The sequence below is a fragment of the Poecilia reticulata genome, chromosome 9, assembly GCF_904066995.2.
Source record: "Poecilia reticulata chromosome 9, P_reticulata-male-v2, whole genome shotgun sequence".
NCBI classification, from domain to species: domain Eukaryota; kingdom Metazoa; phylum Chordata; class Actinopteri; order Cyprinodontiformes; family Poeciliidae; genus Poecilia; species Poecilia reticulata.
Genome location: NC_088838.1, coordinates 21,601,397 through 21,621,039, shown reverse-complemented (window position 1 = coordinate 21,621,039; position 19,643 = coordinate 21,601,397). Strand labels below are relative to the sequence as shown.

The window sequence follows — 19,643 nt, the reverse complement described above, 5'->3', positions numbered from 1 at the left end:
CTGTTGTACACAAGAGGTTGGCAGCTCATCCAATCACATGCTGGGATTCCCTTCTTGGTTGCCGTAGAGACGGTGGCGCGCGTGACAGAAGAGAAGCATAATTCCTTATTACGGTAAGATTGCAAAGATATTTCTCAAACTTTGGTGCATTTTTCTAATAAAAAAAAAACTGACATGGTTCAACCTCCACAACACCAGTCCTTTGGTCATCATAGTAGCAGTTTGTGATTGCTTGCAAACAAATAGCAAATGTTTATTAAGATACAATTATCAGCTACTTTATAACATTATTTCCTTTGTCATGTCAGCCAAAATGAACTATGATTATCAACACACAATAGTTATAGATCAAATTTAAAATCTCCAATGTTGAAATCTGTCAATGTTATGCATTTATTTATTATTCTTTTCTGAAGACGTTGCCCAAATTGAACCATTTCACAGAGAACTTCATCTATGACACCAGGACACTTTCATTGGCATGAATGTGGAACTTTTGAGAGATCAACTCCTCATTTTGATATAGTGACAAAATGTAACTTTCTGTCCTACATGGAAATTCAATGCTCAGCAGGGGATTAACACTATGCTTATATAGAAACTAAGACGGACGGACAGACAGATCTGTTTTCAACATTCTTTTATTAATTTTCCAACAAAGGTTGACACTCAAAAGAGATGCTATCAATCCAATACAATAAAATTCCCACAGATCTTCTCAAATGAAAGGCTGAAATCCCCCTGAAGCATAAGTATGATAAATACGGAATAAGAAACCAGAGAATTTGTTACCGTTTCACAGAGACATACACCGTTAAGACATGGATTAAGCTACCTGCATAGCCATACAGAGATGAGGGCATATTTTACATTCAGCAAGCTGGAAGCATCGAGGTGTACTGAGGCACATTTTCAACATTGCTTGATAGAATAAGGATTTTTACTTTTGGCTCAGTAACCACATGTGTTTCAGTGTGTTTGTGTCACTCAATAAATGGTATTATTGCTGGCTTAGGTAGCCTCTGAAATAAACTGCGCTACAAATGTAGATTATAAGACGTGGTAAAAGTCAGAGTGTAGACCAACTTATCTACTATTGGATCAGAAACGTGCAGTTTTTACTTTCTTTGAGTGCTCTAAATATGCCAAGGTTTTTGTTGTGCAATGTTGAGAGGTACATTGCTGACAAAAGAAGACAATACAGAGTGGTAATGTTGATGGTGACCAAATGCTGCCTTTGTTAATGTGCTTCATATTCCACGTGTGCTTTACTGTAAATTTAACAACAGAAATATGTGGTCTGACTGCTGTTTCTCTGGGTTGTACTGATAGTATATCTTGTGTTAGTATCCTTTGGAAATACTCGACTACCTGCAGGTTATAGTGTGCATAAAATGAGCAGATTGATACAAAACTCACTGCTTGACAGCAATATCACTGTGGTTTATAAAGTAGTCATTCAGTGAAAGACAAACATATGACTAAACATGCTTGTTTTGCAGAATTGCTGGCAGTGTATTTTGATCTCAGAGTTTTACCTCTGGTACAGGATTACTCCAGGACAGGTGTAACTGCACTCTGCAAACAGATAACGATAACTTCACAGCAAGGCATTGCATTTCAAATTGTTACAACCATTTACAGAGGATGTATGAAAATTTTTTCAACAGCCATACAGCACATCTCAGCAGCACCACCCTCCACAATTATTGGCATCACGCATGTTAAGATGTCCTACTGTAAAATTATAGCTGAAACAAGTCAATATTACAATATTAAATTGATAAACAAAAAAGAAGATATTTTTAGGGGGTTGCCAGTAAGTGTGCAGGGTGCTGTGTGTTTTCCAGTATGGTTGACTTGGCTGAGAGAAATAAAAAAGCCAAAATACTATTTAAAAAACAAGCAAAACAGAAGCATCTACAGTAACAACCTAATAAATATAAAAGGGTTCAGAAAAAATTTTACATTATAAATAGAGCTACTTGGCAGACTCTACATTTCCCAAATTATAGATAAGTTTTATACATGCTACAGCTTTTTGTTGCTAACATTGAAGTGAGCAGAAGGTATTTAGGCCCGTAGCAGTGGAAGAAAACTGTGTTTTCATTGTGGAACAGATTTGGTACATCGGGCAGGAAACAAACTACACGTGTTTAAAAATGAGTCCAGCTGGCAGAAGAATCATAAAGTACTACCATAGATTAGCTCACTCCAAATTCAAACAAAATCCTAGCTAACTCCAAAATCATTAAAAAGATCATTCTTTCTAATATTTAGAAAATATTGCAGAACTGTTTTAGCCACACAAATGTCTAGTGATATATTACATGTACTTGAAAATCCAATATGAACATAACTTTATACAAGATTCTGTTGTTAAAACTTAGTAACTCATTGAGGGAGTGTTAAAGAAGCAATAAATAAAATTAACAGTTGATCACGCCACACTCTGTCTGGTTATTTCTTAGTTAATACATTCAAACGCTTAGAAAAAGCTTTTACTGCGTCACTTAATGTCGTCATTTGGTAAATGTTGTTGGAAGACTGACAGATTCTTTCAAGAGTTAACAGGATGGAGTTTAGAAAGATAATTACAGCATGTTTTAAGCACATAATAAAAGTCTAAGATTGCTGTTATCAGTGACGAATTTTTTGTGACATTTCGTGCATTGGATTAAGTTGGAGCTTGAACCTTGGCACTACGTCACATCCCCACAAGCTGGTTACAATTTAAATAGCAAAAGAGCATGTTCAAAATCAGAGGTTGTGCATTAGCATGTGTGTCACAGGTTTCATTAGACACAAGCGGACAGAAGCGTTAATAGCTTATTCCTGCAACCTTCACTGTTTTATATATGCAGCGGCAACAATGAAGACTGAACTCAAGGCTGTTCAGATTGTGACTTGTTTTTGTACTCTTAATTCAGATTTCCCAGAATTCCCAGTCGGATATACAACAACCACTGGGGGCAAAATTCTGACTGGGTAAGCTGTAATTCTCCAAACATCCCAGAGTTCAGTATCTAACTGAAAGAGAGAGAGAGGGAGGCAGAGAGAGTATCCAACATGGCAGTCATGTGTATTAAACGCAGTGAAAGCTGCATGCATCTTGGTCAGCTGATAACATGCATTATGCTGTGCAACCTCTAATTGTGACTACATGTACCTTTAGAGTTTGAAGGCATAAAATTGAAAAAGAAAAAAACAAAAACATTTTTAAGTTGTGACAGTGGTTAAAACTAAAACAGTTAGCAAACCTCACACATTTTCTGATTTGCTAATATGTTGCTCTCAGTTTGTCTTGAGCCTTACTTTGAGAGAGTTTTAGCCTTAAGTCAGAAAACTGGAGTGACTGGCTATTTGTCTTTGGAGCTAACTACGACTGATATGTTTTTGGTTTTCATGTTTTGCATTAAAACACTACGCTTACATATTCTCTAACAGTTTCACAGTTAGAATTTTGATGTTCTTGTTGCATTTCAACTGGGAATTCGGAAAATCCAACTTCCTATCGATAAGAGAACACACCAATGGAATGTACAAAACTCAGGTGCAGTGTCATTTTCTCATCACAGTGTCAACGTGAGAGAAAATCTAACAGCAGACCTCTGACCTTCTTAGTCATAATTCTAACTTTAGGAAACATTCTTCTTTATCAGACTTGTGTGTGATGTTGTTCTCAGATCGGAGCTTTGACTTCCAAAAACAAACCCACCAAGAGACCTTTACTGACAGGAGATGTGACTTCAGGGGATATTTATGTTGTATTTCCAACGGTGAACTCATTAAATCCAAGTTTTAGAACAAAGACAAAGCATCATTAGCGATCGTCAAGTCTTGAACGATTGATAGTTAGCTTTACGTCCTATTGGAACAGGCATAAAGCAGAACTACTCACATTGAGTAAATGTTTAGTATTTATAGAGCCGAGTGTGTTGATTTATATTTTACTCAAGTTTCTTCTTAGCTTTTATTGCCTGAGAACAAAGCTGCACAACTGCTGTTTTTAAACTGAAGGTTTGTCTTGGAGCCTTTTGAGTGCTAAAAAGACAAGCTGCTACTGTAGAATGCAGAACATCCCTCATTTGCAAGTGTGACTAATTTTATAGTTATTTTGTGCTAACTCTGGAACTGAGATTAGGAGTTGGGAGTTTGTGATGGGGAAGTCCTGTGCTCAGAAAGCCGGGGCACCTTTCCTTTAATGCTCGCTGTTTTGCTCTCCTCCATCCAGCCTTCATCTTTTCCTTTCTTCACATGAACTTTCTCTTTATTCTGCCGGACCAGCTTCAGAGCTCGGGATATGAACACATCAAGGTCAAACAAGCGCTCTTTTTGCTTGACTGGCAGGGACTCTGTGGAGTCTGCATTAGGGGACTGAGATACAGAGGAGGTAGAGGACAGCGGTTGAGATGCTGGGAGCTGCACAAGTGGAGTAGGTGGTGGTGATGCTGTTTGAGGTGAAAATATAGCTGTGGGCGACGATGGGAAGAGAAAGGGGAGGGTATTAGAGGAAGATGTGCTGGAAGGAAGGGGGCTCAGTCTGTCCTCGTCATAGTCAACTGATGGAGGGCGGATGTGTTCGTTGTAGTGGAAGACAGGAGCTGGGAGGTCCGTGGGAGACAGCGGAAGAGGGGGAGAGGAGGTGTAGCAGGAGGGTGAGCAGTGGTCCATTAATGGACTGGTACTGGGCGAGTGCAGACGAGAATGAGCACTCTCCACCCAGCGAGTGATTTCCTGGAACAAATCCCCGGTTTCCTCCTCTTCTTCCTCTGCTTCCTCCACCCTCACCTCTCCCAGGTCCTCCATGCTGCCACCAATGGGCTCGGCAGGCGCGGGGAGTCTGCCAGTGTTACGCTTCCAGTGAGACAGATCCAGAATCAGCTTAGGCTCCGAGTAGTGCTGGGGCTTTCCCTCTCGCCATGCAATTTTATCCAGATATGAAGGAGAGCCCACTTTGTAATCGCAGGAGCGACCACAGTCAAGCTCCCCGTATCCTAAAGCACAGACGCGCTCCAGAGACGAGTGAGAGCTCTCCAGGAAACGCTCAGCTGAACTGCTATGGGAATATTTGCGGGGGTCAACCTGTGATAAGGTGTGTGAAGAGAAGAGAGTTAAAAATCAGGTCAATCCTTTAGAAAAATATCTTTCTGCCTTCCCTAAGTAATCATACGCTTTGTCATTTTAAGACCCCAAACGTTACAGCATTTTGCTGATTTTTTTATGTGACAGACCAACACAAGGTAGATGACAGTTGCATAGTAGAATGAAAGTGATACATGGTTTATAAAATTAATTTTTATGAACAAAAATCTGTTTTTTAAAGAGACATGTATAAACAGTTTTCTGTTTCACGAACAAATGCATGAGCCCATGTATCCATTACCAGCTAATTCACTGCTGATTAAGTGAGGAGAGTATACATTTCGGCAAATAGCACATCCAACCTGCGCCTCTTCTGTCAGAGAGCTGGAACTGGCCCTGGGGTCCCGCTGCACCTCTTCATTATCTGTGGTGTCTCCCAGGTCAGCTGGAGCAGGACCAGAGGGCAAACACCGACACCTCTCGTCTGAGTATGGTGCCCATATGTTGGATGATAAACTGTTGTCGAACCTGCAGGCAAGGGATATTTATCTTTTTATTCAATCAAACGGTAATTGACACTTGCATAGAAACATTCTCGTCGCTTTTTTTAGTACATGTTTTAGTGTTTTATCTGTTATGGCAGTACCCAAGAACATTTACAGGCTCAGACTAAATAGCACACATTCATTATGTCACTTGTAAATCTGGATGAATTACAGTCATATTTTTTTTCTGTGTATTGTAAAAAAAAGAATGGAGAAAAAAAAAGAACAAAGAATGTTCAGCTGAAGATTATCATTAACAGTACACACCCAGTGTTGAACACACCTACAAGCCAACATGACCTTCTTTTTTCTTTCATTCAGATTTATGGAATCATAGAAGGCCCTTATCTATTATACCGACTCTCAAGGTCAGGAAAAGACGTCACAACTAGTTTATATTGCATATGCTTTTTCCTACTGTAAACAATTTCAGAAGACAATTTTATTTATCTCTTGCTCCTCTTAAGCAAAACATAAAAAAATAAATGTGAGTTTCCATGAGTTTGTTTAAAAAAAATAAAATAAAATTCAATAGACTTGATCAAATTCATTAGTCTCTTCATAGCATGACAATAGCATGAATGTTTTCCCTCGTGAAAATTAAAATCTTTACCTTTCCCAGTGAAAGCTGGAGGCCTGACTGTCGCTGCTGCTCAAGCTCTGCTCGGTGATGAGGCTGTCCAGCTCGTCCTCAATGTGGAAAGGGTGCGAGGAGACAGGCTCATCCTCTGGACAGGAGTACTGCTGGAGGAAAGGGTGGGACAGAGCTTCTTCTGCTGTCAAACGGTCCATGGGGTTAAATGTCAAGATGCGCTCGAGAAAATCCACCGCTGAGAGGAAAAACAGGGAGAAACCGGTGAAGGAAACACAACAGGTAATACTGCATTCCTCTGTCTGTCTTGAGATTAATTTAAAGACTGTTAATATTCATTTGAGTTAAAAAAAAATTAAATCAAACCTTCAATCTAAGTCTGTTTATTCCAAAAGGGGAAATCCTATGTAGTGTTTTATTTTTTTATTTTTTAAGCAAAAGTAATAAAAGCCATTTTGTAAAAAAAAAATTCAGGAGTATCAAAAAATGAAAACAATGCTGCATATTTTACTGCTTCTCTGTCTCTTTGCACTCAGTTCTCAATTAACTCCACTCACCCCAAGGATCCACTTCAGGCAGCAGCTCAGAGAAAGATTTCTTGATTCTCCATCCATGACTGACATATGAAGGCATCACCTAAGAAAAGAGCTTTAGAGTTAGTTTCTAGTTCTTCTCAGTCTAGAATTAAGCCATTTCTTTTCTGCTTCTTGAATATCCAGCAGACGAAACAACATCAGTGCAGAACTACAAAAAAATGCATGGGCAGATAAAATAAAATAAAAAATCTCTTTGTGGGACTGGAATGTGGAATTGATTAACTTTGATATTACTCCAGATGTGGATATAGGAAGATCTCAAAAGTTCAGCTGTGACATATAAGTTTAAACTGCTTTTAATCTTTGCTTCTTTACAAAGGACTATAAATTGGTCCAAAATGCCCTCAGAGGTGTTGTGTTTGCAGACATTCACAAATGTCAGATTGCAGTTTTGTGGTTGGCGTCGCCCTCTGAGGTGTCACCTGTAGGAGATCCTGCCTGTCCTCCTCTCTCAGTACGGGCACAGTGTCGAGAATCAGCTGCATCTGTTCCAGCTCGTGAGCTCCTGGGAGGGAGGGAGAGCCAATCAGGGAAAGGCAGAGAGGAGAAAAAGGTTTGGTTACATAAGCATAAAAAAATAAAAATAAATAAAAAAACTTAAAAGTCAAACGAGAATAACCCAGAGGTGTGAGCCGACAGGAGACAGAAGACGATTCGATCTAAACGAAGCAGACAGGCTGCAGCACTTTGTAGCAAGCTGCTCGGAGATTTTACTGCTATAACTCAAGATTTTATAGATGTTTAATGTTCCGAGCTTGTTTGTAGAATCACGTGGTCTTGGTCACTGAATCGGAGACAAAGCCAGTGTTTTGTGTAGCAACAAAAATGTCTGAACTTGAAATACAAATACTTCAAGGACAACAGCAGGTGGTGCTACACAAACACTGTTGGATGTAAGTAAGCAGTGTATTTGGATGTGGGTGCCTCATTTCCCCCCCCCCATTAACAAAAACCTAGCGAGTTCAACGCTCTTCTGCTTCTTGGGAGAAAGTTGCGGCAAACGGCTCCGACACCTGATGTGTGAAAGTCTCACATAACACGAACAGCGGGGGAAGGATGATGACCTTTCTGAGTTTCTGTGGTCGGCCCTGTGGCGCAGAGGAGCCAGTGGAGGTCAGAATCAGCTGGTCAGCTGGAACTACGTCTGCGTCAGACAGACAGCATTTCTCCATTATCATTGTTATTCTGCTCAGGCAAAGAAGCAGCCCACAAGGAGGGAGAGAAGTGTCTTTGGTGAAGGACAGAAAATAAAAAAATAGCTCCTGTCTGTGGAAGCCACCAAAACTATATGATAAAATCTAAAAAAATAAAAAAAAAATTGGAAGGAAGCTAGAGACTAGGAATCCAAATTCATTCATGAATATGATTCTGTTAAATTATTAGTGGTGCATCCAACAACTTTGACTGTATTTTTGTTTTATTGGAGTCACAACAGTCCTTTGATAAAGATTTCATCACAGTACCTGCAAACAGCATGCGTCCAGTGAGCATCTCAGCCAGTATGCAGCCAGCAGCCCACATGTCTATGGCCTTCGTGTAATTGTTGGGGGACAGGAGCAGACGGGGGGAACGGTACCACTTAGTCACCAAACCCTCAGACAGATAGCCCTGAGGGGAGGAGTTGGACCAAATTGGAACAGAGAGAGAAATAAAGAAGTTTGAGCTTTACAACAGTAGAATATAAATACACTGAATTTAAGCACTTCCACATTTTCCAACAGTGCAACAACAAACTTCATAAATGATTATGTGATAACACAAAACAGGGCAAAATTATGATTACGATGTAGAAGGGAAGCTTTCAAAGTCTGAAAAACTGAACAGTGTGGAGTGATTTTGTAACCAGACCCTTTTACTCTGATACCCCTATTTACTATTTATTAGTAAATAGAGTCCATCTGTGTGTGATTTACACTCAGTATAAATCCAGCTGTTCTCTCAAAGTCTCAGAGGTCTGTTAGAAGACCTCAGAAGAAACAGCATCATGAAGGAAGATGGAAGATGGAGATGTCAGGGAAGAATTTGTTGTGAAAAATTTTAAAGCAGCAACAGAGAGCCAATTTTCAAAACATTTGTAATATGTACATTTACTGATCAGCATCATCAACTCTGACAACATTCTTCTCAATTGAATGGACCGTTTTATAATGGACCAGTTTTCATTAAGAAAGCAAAATATTTAATCATAATTAAGGATTTCCTTTTTGTATTTGTAGGGTTTGTTTGTTGTATTCTTCATGGTGAAGTATTTTAGTGATTGGAGATCAGTTAACTGAACCTCATCAGTTACATCAGTTTTCTTGAAAAATACATCCAGATTTCAGACTAAACATGTTTCTAAACATGTTCTACACACTTTTCATGGATATGCTGGGTTTTTCAAGTTGTAAATAAAAAAAAATTGTTTTTCAAAATGTATTTGTCAAATGAAAAAGTTAATTATAAGCCATTCATTGCAGGTCACTCACGGTTCCCTAACCTTCCCTCGTATGTCTCAGCGGGGAAACTCTACAGAACTCAGCCCGACTCAAAGTTGTTCTGCAAGGTTTTCCAGGCCACCTTCTCTCTGTATGAAAGTAAATCTTACAGAGACATTGGTGTTAAATCTTCCTTTCCCAGTCGTGCAGCACAACTTAACAGCTGTAAATAAGTAACTACAGGTATTTTTGACAGGTCTTTTATTTGCCTATCACATCTCACTGCTCTCTTTTAGCACCATTTTCTCTTGTGCCACCTTTGATCCTTCTTTTTTTTTCCCCTCTGGGACACTAGTCCATTTATTCCTGTTATTATTCTGTCTCTACTTCACATCTCTTTTCTCCTGTCTTTCCCCTCCCTCCTGTCTGTTCTTGTCTTTGCTGTAGCAGATAACCAAACTGAGCACTCTTTGACCTTGTCTCTCGCAACCCCCTGTGTTGATCTCCATCTTTATCTGAGCCCTCACTGCTGCTTCCTGTCAGGCATAGACTACATGTTGTACATTTTAAGGAGATACTAAAATGAATGAAGGTGATCACAAAGAAACGACCAAAGTAAAAAACACATTTTTTTTTATTATTCATAGTTTTCACATTATTTCAGAATGCAGCAAATTTGGTGAATATTTCAAGAATAAATATTTGAAAACTGTGATGTGCACATTTAGTTTTTGAAACTCTACAGGACAACCTTTCAATGTAGTTGCGGCAAATTTAGAGACTGAAATCAATTCTTTACACAGCAGCATAAGCTGAGCCAGAGAGGTATTGTTATATGTTTCCAATTAGATTTAGGTCCAGACTTTAATGTGGAGATTCTAACAGATGAACACTGTTCCAATGTAGCTTTGTCAGTAGGCGCATGGTCATTGTGCTGCTGGAAGGTGAACCAGAGTCTCAGGTTTTTTCCAACTTCTAAAAATATTTCTCACAAGAAATATTTTGATGGAGCTTTTCCTGAGCTCCATCAATTTTCTCATCAACTCTGACTAGACAGCCCAAAGCAGGATGCTATGAGAAAGTTTTAGTTTTCAAGCATTTGCAGTTTGACCTGAAGTTTCAAATCAGTCCTATCTGACCAGAGCATCTACTTCTATATGTGTCCCTTATACAATTTTTTTGCGCGTCACTTGATTAATCGGTATCGGAATAAATATAAAGATATCCATCTATTAAAAATTACATGCATCTGTTTCTTTCTGCAACACACCTATGTAATATTTTTGCCTTGACATGTCACATAAAAGTTTGTGTGAAGACGTTGTAATGCTTTTGTAAAATCACTGTTTCCTGTGTTTAAAGTGTAACCATCTTTTATGCTGTTTAAAACGCTGCTCAAACTGTGCCTCACAGCTACTCAGTAACATAAACCTTTCTTCACATTCTCTCCTTCACCTCCTACTTTCCTCTCATTTGATTTGCTGCGACTGTTTTCTCAGTTCTTCCCCTTTGTCTTCACATTCAACAGAATCTCACTGCTGTTCTTTTTACAGCTTTACTTCCTTCCTCACCTGTATCTTCTTCAGTTGTTGTCTCGCACCCCACATGCGAAAAACTGCTTTTTATTTCTTTAGACTTTTTCCCAACTTTCTGTCTTTCATTCTGGGCACCTCCAACACTCACTCAGGGTGTGACATTAACACACCCACCTTCGCAGAAGCACCAAGTTCTTTACAGTGTAGGATGTAAACAGGATCCCAATTCATCTGCTTCTTATTTCTGTCCTCCATGTTAGCTTCCTAAACAGACTGTTTTCTAACAAAACATGCAGTAGAACAGAGGAAACCTTGTTTCTACTCCCTTGCATAACCAAATAAATTGAATTTCAATCAATTTTTCTCTCTGTTTGAGTGTTTTTGTACTTTTTCCATTTTCCTGTTTGTTCATGTTGAATGATTTGTTCCCCCTCTGCCTCTGCACTTTTCACCTCCCTTCTCCCCAACCCTCTTTGGTTTAAAATTTCCCATCCTTGCTTCTCATGTACTCAGCATACCTTCCTCCTCTGCTGCCCCCTCCATCCTCTCCCTCCTCGCTCTCCCAATGCACCCCTGTGTCTGCACCCAACTGATCCCGAAGTCCCGAGCCCTCAGTTGACAAAGATTTCCTTTCAGGAGAGCACCTCCTCACACGCACAGGACCGAATCAAACCTCGCAGAGACACAAAACGAACACACATGCAGACTTGCTAGTGTTACAGTACTGCTGTGGGACCTTTGAACATAACAAAGCTGGACAACAGAGTTGTGAATTGTCCCATTAATCTTTCAGGTGTTTTTTATGTACAGCTGACAGCCTAATTACAGAGCTTGATTAGCGCAAAACTTGACACCATCTCTGGAGTAGGAGTGGGGTTTGGGCATAAGAGGAAGCTTCATTTGAAGGACTTAGAGATAAGTAATCTGAGAGAGCAGAAATAATGGTGCCAGTAAATAATACAGCTTTGCCTGCACATCATTTGATACGAAAAGTATTCTGGAAATGATGACTGAGATCAAAGTCTTTGTCCTTCTAGAAGGCAGAATCAATCCAGTGACATCTTGATACCACCAGGCTAAAGAGAACAATGAGTTTCATTCAGTACTTTGCAGAAATATGAAGTTGCCCTATGTTGTCTGTTTACAGCCAGATTTGTGTCATTTATGCTTTGCAAAAGTTCAGACTCAGTGAGATTAGAGGGACAGTGTTTGCTAACTTCAATTTTCTGAACTTTGACTGGGCCAAACTGACACATCAGTTTAGTTTGATCAAAAGTTTAGTTTGATCTAAACTTTTCTATCCTTGCTCCTGGCTCAAGGGTCATGTTCCCGGAAGATAAGCCTCCTCCTCATTCTCAATTCTTTTTTTTAGCTAAGTTGTCTTTCAGGATTGGATCCATGCATTTCCACATAAATTATGACCACTGTCCCCACTACAGAAAGCATTTCCCAAGGATGGTGCTGCCACCCTTTTTCACCATGGGGACAGTGTATTCAGGTTTGTGCACAGTTTCCATTCTGTTAAAAAGCATCCATCCATCATTTTCTAAGTCAATAAATGGTAAAGCAAAACCTCCTCGGCAACAGCCGAATGTCCTTCTTCACAGACTCTCATGCCAAACCTGTGTTTTTAACTCCACAGCCACAGAAAATCACAGAACATAAAAAGTCCTCGCGACCCTAATGTATTCTGGTTCAGGAGTTCTCATTGGCAAACAATAAGAACTCCTCATTGTTTTCAAGTCAAGCTTCAACATCAGTTGAAGCTTGTTGGACAAACATCAGCTTCAACAGAAGTTTGTCCAACAATAGATCCTTCATCTAATGGTTTTATATGAACAACTTTATTTTCTGTCAGTCTTTGCAACGTACAGCAAAGTTTAGTTATGAGGAGGATAGAATGTCTGTGCAACCATGAAAGCAGTACAATTTACACACTGCTACATAGAGAAAAATGTTAATATGACTCTGTCTAAAAATTGCACGGCCCCAGAGGAGTTATTGTCAGTTTCATGATAGCAACCCAATCTAAATGAAGTGAAGAGATAACATGCACAAGTATTGCAATTATCTCTTTTAATTTATTCAACGGCTGCAGAGAGCATAAAAGCAATGAGAATACAAAACAATCCTTAAATCTACTGACTGGAATATTTATGAATAATAAACTATTTTGCAACAGGAATTATATAAATATAACACTTCAAAACATTACACATTCAAAGGAGGTAGTACAAAGATCCAACGTTTTGATGTTCTCGTTTCATCTATGTAGAGATGGTTGATTTACATCATTATTCCACAAGATTCAAAAACAGCTAAAAGCAAGATGATTAATGATTACAAGTATTTTCCAAACTTATCATTTCCTATCTGACCTGCACTTGCATTCCTTTTAAAGTAAGTATGTGATATTTTGAGATGAACAAACCAACATCCATCGAATGCTATCCAACTATAGGTAAAACTAAATGGTAAAAGGGCTGCATTTAGTTGTGCTTTACCCTTCAGCCACACACAAGAAACACAATAATATGCAAATCTGGGACACTGAAGGAGATGAATGTCTTATCAGAGGGCAGTCCAATATGTAGAGGCAAAGATGGAGTTATGCTAACAACCTCTAAACTGGTAAATGTCTGTTTTTTCTCCAGAGCAACAGCTGCCCTGTTTCAGAGATACAATTATAAATTTACATCTTATATAGTGGAGCATAGAAATATGAAGATCTACTGCAAGGTATCTGGGAACATTTCAGAGGCAGAGGTCCCAGCTACAAGTGAAGCCTTGTATCAGTCTCCATGCATCAGAATGTGTGGGACTCTTTGCTTGTTTAACACTCACCTTATGAGAATAATGGGGGTCCACTATTCTGGCAAGTCCAAAGTCTCCGATCTTGAGCAGCATTTGGTCTGTGTTGATGAAGATGTTGGCAGGCTTCAGGTCTCGGTGGAGGACGTTGGCTGAGTGGATGAACTTTAGGCCCCTCAGCAGCTGATAAAACAGCAGGGTGGCATGACCTGTTTAACAATAAAAGTTAGATAATTTAACAACACAGCATCTAAAACTAAGGTAGATAATTTCCACTTTTTAAATTAGATTGATTTCTTTACATATCACTTTTTGTGGATGAATTTATCTGAACATGATCCATATAACCCATTCAAAGCTAAATTATGGAATTATATATGTGTTTGCTTTATGCATCAGTGTAAATCCTATAGAATAAATGTGTCATGGTGTGGAGATTGAAGAGGACACAAATGCAGAGAGGCTAAGACGGAGAGTAGTTTTGAAGCTTTAATAAAAAAAATTAACAAAACTTTTAAAATATCACAGGGAGCCAAAGTAAACAAAAAACAGGGACCCATGGGAAAAAGATAGCAAGGAGATGACAGGGAGGAACCAGTGAAGGATGAGAGGAGAAGAGATGTTTAAATACTGGGAGTGTGAATGCTGGAACAATAGACCCGGCTGATTGACGAACAGGGTGCAGGTGTGAGGGGAGAGAGCCGGAGACAGGCTGATGAGAGAGAGAGAGAGAGAGAGAGAAGAGAGACAGAGAGAGAGAGAGAGAGAGAAAATGGCACAGAGGGCGAGGGAAAGTACACAGCAGGGGACCTATGAAGATTAATCTAACATTAAAAATATCTAAACCTAAGACTAACAAAGAATAACTAGACAAGAAATAATCATAAAAAACTAGAATCACTAAGGAAGGACTGAACTAAAGTAAAACAGAAATAAGGCTGATCTAATCAAATAAAGAGACTAAGGAACAAATAATAATAATGAAACTAGAATTAATAAATCAAACCCCCAAAACTTCTCAAAACAACCCAGGTATGGAAGAAGAAATATATATGTATAGTTGTCACTGAAGAAAACACCTGCAGGCTAAACAACTTATTTGAAGGTCAGTTCCACATCTTTTTATCATGTCTGATGGTACAACCTGGGAATTTATCTGACACATCATTGGCTACCATCTATAACTCCTGCATTTTGTAACTTAGCTTGTACTAAGTATCATGGGTTCTTGTTGACCAAGGGTTAAAATCCACATTAAATGTGTCACTTAAATTAACACAGAAGCTCCTACACCACTGAACCCAGGTGGACTACCCATATGGGCTTTAAAAGGTCTGTTAATGGGAAAGGCATGGATGAACACACAAAGGGAAACAGGAGATGAGACCATTTGACTTTCATAAATCATCATGTGCTTGCCCTTTTTGAAGAGCAAGCACATATGGGAGCCTGATCCCAACTAGTTTAATATGCACAGGATGAGCAACTACCATGGTGACAGATTTAGCAGAAAACCCTGTTAGACGAGCCTTTATTTTATTCTACCAACATGGACGAAACATACACATTTTATTGTTTTAATTTGTACAAACAACAAACTTAATAAACAAGTGTTATGTTACTAGACCTCTTCTTTATTATAAAAGTACTTCATCAATCAGAGTTGTTACCTCTGCTGGCCATTGAAATGTAATCAAAGGTTTAGCGAAAGTTTCAAAACCAAAATAGTACAAATTATGAAACCAATCTAGTTGTAATAGCCAGCAGCTTTTTAACAGAAGTAGAATAAATTTGTTTTAAATTTTAAATAAAAATGTTTTTACATCATAGTATTGCTTGAATCCATTTTTTTTTCTCATGCTTATTAGGCAAAGTCATTTACCAGCCCACGACTTCTCTCAGATTACTTATTTTCATTAAACCCATTAATTAAATGAACAATTGATCATTCTCTCTTACTTGTAGGCAGTGGTCCCTGGTCCAGTAACCGGGCCAGATCGGTCTCCATGCACTCCTGGATGATGTACAGGGCACTCAGCTGGGATGGGTCCTGGGGCAGCGGCCATCCGTATGGCGCTAAGACCTCATGGACACTCACTACGTTCTCGTGGTGCAGTCGTTGGGTGATTTTCACCTCCCGCAGGGCATGCTTCACTGTGATTGCATCTCGCATCGACAACTTTTTAATAGCTACTCGCTGTCCAGTGCGCTGGTCGACAGCAGACAGCACCAGCCCGGTGACACCGGTGCCAAGAGGTCGAGGGTCAACAAAATGACCGCTGAGTTCGAAGCCGTGGAGAAACATAGGGGTGGCCTGGCTGGCCATTGCAGCTCAGATTGAGGGGATAGGTTTGTTCTTGTTTTATGCAGAAGGTGTTACATTTTGCTGGTGAATCGTCATCTGCACTTTCTTTAGGAACCTCAGCGTGCAAATGTATTTCTCGCTGTTAAGGCCTCGTATACTCCAAAATATTTTGGAAAAGTCACATCTGGTTTACATCCTCATGAAAAGAGATGTGCTGCAGCAAAAATAAGACATGTCTTTATCTCATTGCTGCAATTCTCACATCAGATCTGCTACTCATCTTAGCATAAACAACAAAGCAATGGGAATATTTCTTTGTTGTCGTTGACGCGATCCAAAACAAGAAGAGCTTGAGCTAAAAACAGAACTTCTGAACTTAAAGGAATCAAAGGTTTGGTTTTGTCAGTCATCCTTGAGTCTCATGTGTAAGCCTGTGGTGGTAAGGCATCCACAGCAAAGGTTTAAAAATATAACTTTCTCTTCAGCATCTTCCTCTTGATACTTGATGTGTTGTTTTTTTTCTGCTATGGCTGCAGAATAAAAAAAAGAAGCTTTCTCTGTATCTCCCAGATGAGAATGTCAGCTAGTCTTTTTTTTTTAAATAAATCAGGGCAGGGGTAGGCAGATATATGCAAGCAATAGGTGAGGCTAATACTACTGCTAAGCGTCAACACATTGTGGGACAGCCAGCTTTGCAATTTAAAGCTTTCTGAGCCTTTGATGGTGAAACAGGTGGAAAGAAGGTGGGGTCAGCGGACAGAACATTCAGCGAGCCTCTGTTGGCTCCTCCTCTTCTTCCATGATGCCTTTGGAGTCTCTCAGTCAGTCAGGGAAGTTCATTCAGATCAGTTGGATGGAAGTTAAATCCCGGAACCGTAGCACCCCCCTGCGTTTGCATGTGCACGCGTGTGCATGTGTTTAATCCCCCAGTAATCTTCTTTCTGTTGCCTTCTCATGAATGTAGGGCTTTCAGCAGCAGGCCATGGTCAAACAGAGAACATCCTGCACAACACATCTGCTACTTCTTCTTCTTCTGCTGGTGGGTAGAAAGAGGAGAAACGGGGTGAAAGCCGAGACACACAGACGACAGATGAAAGTTAAACAGCGAGTGGGTCTGTTAAAGAGTAACTGTTACATAACATCGAACAGCAACGTAACCTAATCCACGCAAGTAACTTGGTGTTCTCAGTCAGGAAGTAGTCATGTCAGCTGAAGATGCATCGAATCCGAGTTTTACAGGCAATTTCTGATCTCTGTTTTTTTTGTTTGTTTGTTTTTCATAAAACTGTGGCGAGATGCAGATTTTTTTGAAATGTAATGAAGAGCATTCTCATTTTTCAATAATTCATTGAAAAATGTCTTCTCGCAATGAAAGTCATTAAATTATTTACATCAGGGATAGAAGTGATGCAATAAAAGAACCTGGATAACAGTGTTTTACTGCAACTTTTCTCTAAAACGTTGCGTTTTTCTGTTATCTGGGAACACCCCTTCATAGTTTCTTGACGTTCCTTACACGTTTTTTTTCCTTTTACTTCATAGCATCTAATTGGTCCTAAAAATAAAATTTTTATAAGACATTTTTTTTAACTAACTTTTGACATATACACCAAACAGCTTTGGTCATGCATATCATTTAGTTGGAGTGCATTCACTGACTGGGAAATTATTTGATTTTTCTGTTTCCTGCTTACCAATCATAAGTCTGGGCCAGACAAGCTGGAAATCAGCTGATTTTAGTCAGTAGAGGATTTCTTTTTTGGTGCATCTCCATTTTTACCAAAAAGATTGTTTACACTTAAAACTGTTTACACTTAAAAGCAACACTTCAGTTTGACAAGATGGAACAGATCACACAGCTTGTTTATTTAGTTTCAACTTGGCTGCATTTGAAATCTATCAGATACTTTTGTGTTTCTTCCTGCTTCCAGAATCTGTGTTGTCCATCTTCTGATTTCTTTGCTATAACAAGATCTAATTTCTGCAGCTTGACCGCAACTGCCTCCGTCTTGCCCCCTGTTTGGAAGATGAGGGTCAGGTCACATCAGTCTTTTTTTTTTATTTTCTAAACACTGTTTCTCTCAGATCATGCTCACTCGGGCAGACTGCAAGAGGCTGCAAAATTGTAAGGTGAGAACAGAGAGTAGAGATGGAGGCAGTGGAGGTGGGAAGTGCAGCACTGGGGTAACTTTATAAATAATGCATAATCGCTTGCAACAGCGGTTCCTGCTCTCTTTAAGCATTTACTCTCCTCGATTCGTCATGTTACTCAGCAGCTAAACCCATTTTGATTCTGCAGAATCTGAAAGCAGATCAAAAATGCTAATCCAGAAACAACAAAATGAAACTGGCTTTAAATGACATATATAGTCTGCTTAAAAGCAGGAGATGACACCACACTTGCCAATATCCTTAATATATATTTGATAGCGGGATGAGCAAAACAATGCTTCATGTGTTGCTCTCTCAGCTGCATTTTCTTTTCTTTTCTTTCTCCCCCCACCGTGTTTACTTTCCATGCTGCGCTAATGCAGATTTACTTCAGTTGATAAAAACGCCGCATCTCCTCTGAACACTGGCTCTGTGCGGCTGCCTTTGTGTCCACATAGTAACGCCCCTCTGACGAAACAAAAACACTGAAAGTGCATAATAAAACAAAGAGCCTCATTTCCCAGCAAGAGCAGAAGCAGCCCATGTGCATCGTTTCATTATTTTAAGCGTCTTTAAATCTTTCCCAAGTGAGTGTTTGGTGGCTATTTTATTTTATTTTATTTTATTTTATCTTTTTTTTTTTTTTTAAAGAAGGGGGGAAAAAATAGAATCGAAAGATAAACCAACAGCAACCATCTGTACTCACAGAGGCATTACGCAGCCGCAGCCTCCCGTCCAGAAACAAAGATCCGGAGGAAAAGATGTGACGGATCCTTGAGAGCGAAGAAAGTGAAACACTTGTCCATCTCTCTTTTTGTCGCTCGAGTGAAAAGTGAGATACGGACGATTTATGACAGGAACAGTCAGCGGGCGCTGGACTGGCACCGGAGGAAGCGATCCGATCCTCCGAGATGAGATAAGCCAGTGGCTGCTACAGAGCCGGTTACTGTGGGCGAGTGTCCGCTCTCTGTCAGCGCTTCAGAGGGATGATCAGAGAGGGGAGGGGGCTGAGTGCGAGAGGGAACCCCCACCAGAGTCAGGTAGCTGCCAAGATGCTTCAAACTCACACACACACTGCAGTATGAAGCGCTTTCTTCATATTAACAGCAATTATCATAGAAAAATTACTTCCTTTCATTGTAACTAACGATCGTTAAGTCTGATTTTGAAACCACCCAAGAACTCCAGACGGCCGCCTGACCCCTGATAAAACTGCAGGATATCTGGGTCAAACTCGTTGAGGTCTACAGATTGAACACTGGATCTCAATAGAAACACGCATTCCCACATAGCCAAACATACATACATACCCACTGCTTCAACAAATACGATTTGTAAAACAGTTTCCTACTTCTGATCAAATAATTTGTCAAAACTATCAAAGACTGAGAAATATTAAGATGCCCAGTGCTAGTTTTTGTAGTTTACAAAAATGTTTTAAGGCTTACCCAACTAAACATTTTATTCATCTTTTGTTTCTCAATTTAAGGAGGTCCCAATGCAAAAGAAACCTTAAAAATATATATTTGTTGTAACTCCATTTATAGAATAAAGGTTTCTTGAATATTCAATTTTGCTTTAAGAAATAAAATTTGGTTTGGCCAAA

At 39.5% G+C, this 19,643-nt stretch overlaps 1 protein-coding gene and 1 long non-coding RNA gene across 5 annotated transcripts; one reads left to right on the top strand and one right to left on the bottom strand.

The window, feature by feature from the left end:
- The first annotated feature begins 4 nt into the window (after positions 1-4).
- Positions 5-7,019, top strand: LOC145552818 (uncharacterized). Its single transcript, XR_014088943.1, has 5 exons — positions 5-113; positions 5,526-5,619; positions 5,952-5,998; positions 6,253-6,504; positions 6,759-7,019. It is a non-coding gene; the product is annotated as an uncharacterized LOC145552818 (long non-coding RNA).
- Positions 624-19,496, bottom strand: mapk4 (mitogen-activated protein kinase 4). 4 transcript variants are annotated; one of them, XM_017306677.2, is made up of 9 exons: positions 18,744-19,496; positions 15,541-16,922; positions 13,615-13,790; positions 8,282-8,426; positions 7,241-7,323; positions 6,780-6,858; positions 6,244-6,460; positions 5,448-5,613; positions 624-5,085 (listed from the first exon to the last, which is right to left on the bottom strand). In XM_017306677.2, exons 2-9 carry the CDS (start codon positions 15,905-15,907, stop codon positions 4,141-4,143), a joined length of 2,178 nt encoding a protein of 725 aa, XP_017162166.2. In that variant the 5' UTR covers positions 15,908-16,922; positions 18,744-19,496; the 3' UTR covers positions 624-4,140. The 4 variants fall into 4 exon arrangements, with proteins under 4 accessions (XP_017162166.2, XP_008416626.2, XP_017162165.2 ...); XM_008418404.3 differs by having other exon boundaries at positions 15,541-16,919; XM_017306676.2 differs by lacking the exon at positions 18,744-19,496 and adding an exon at positions 17,581-18,653.
- Positions 19,497-19,643: the final 147 nt, after the last annotated feature.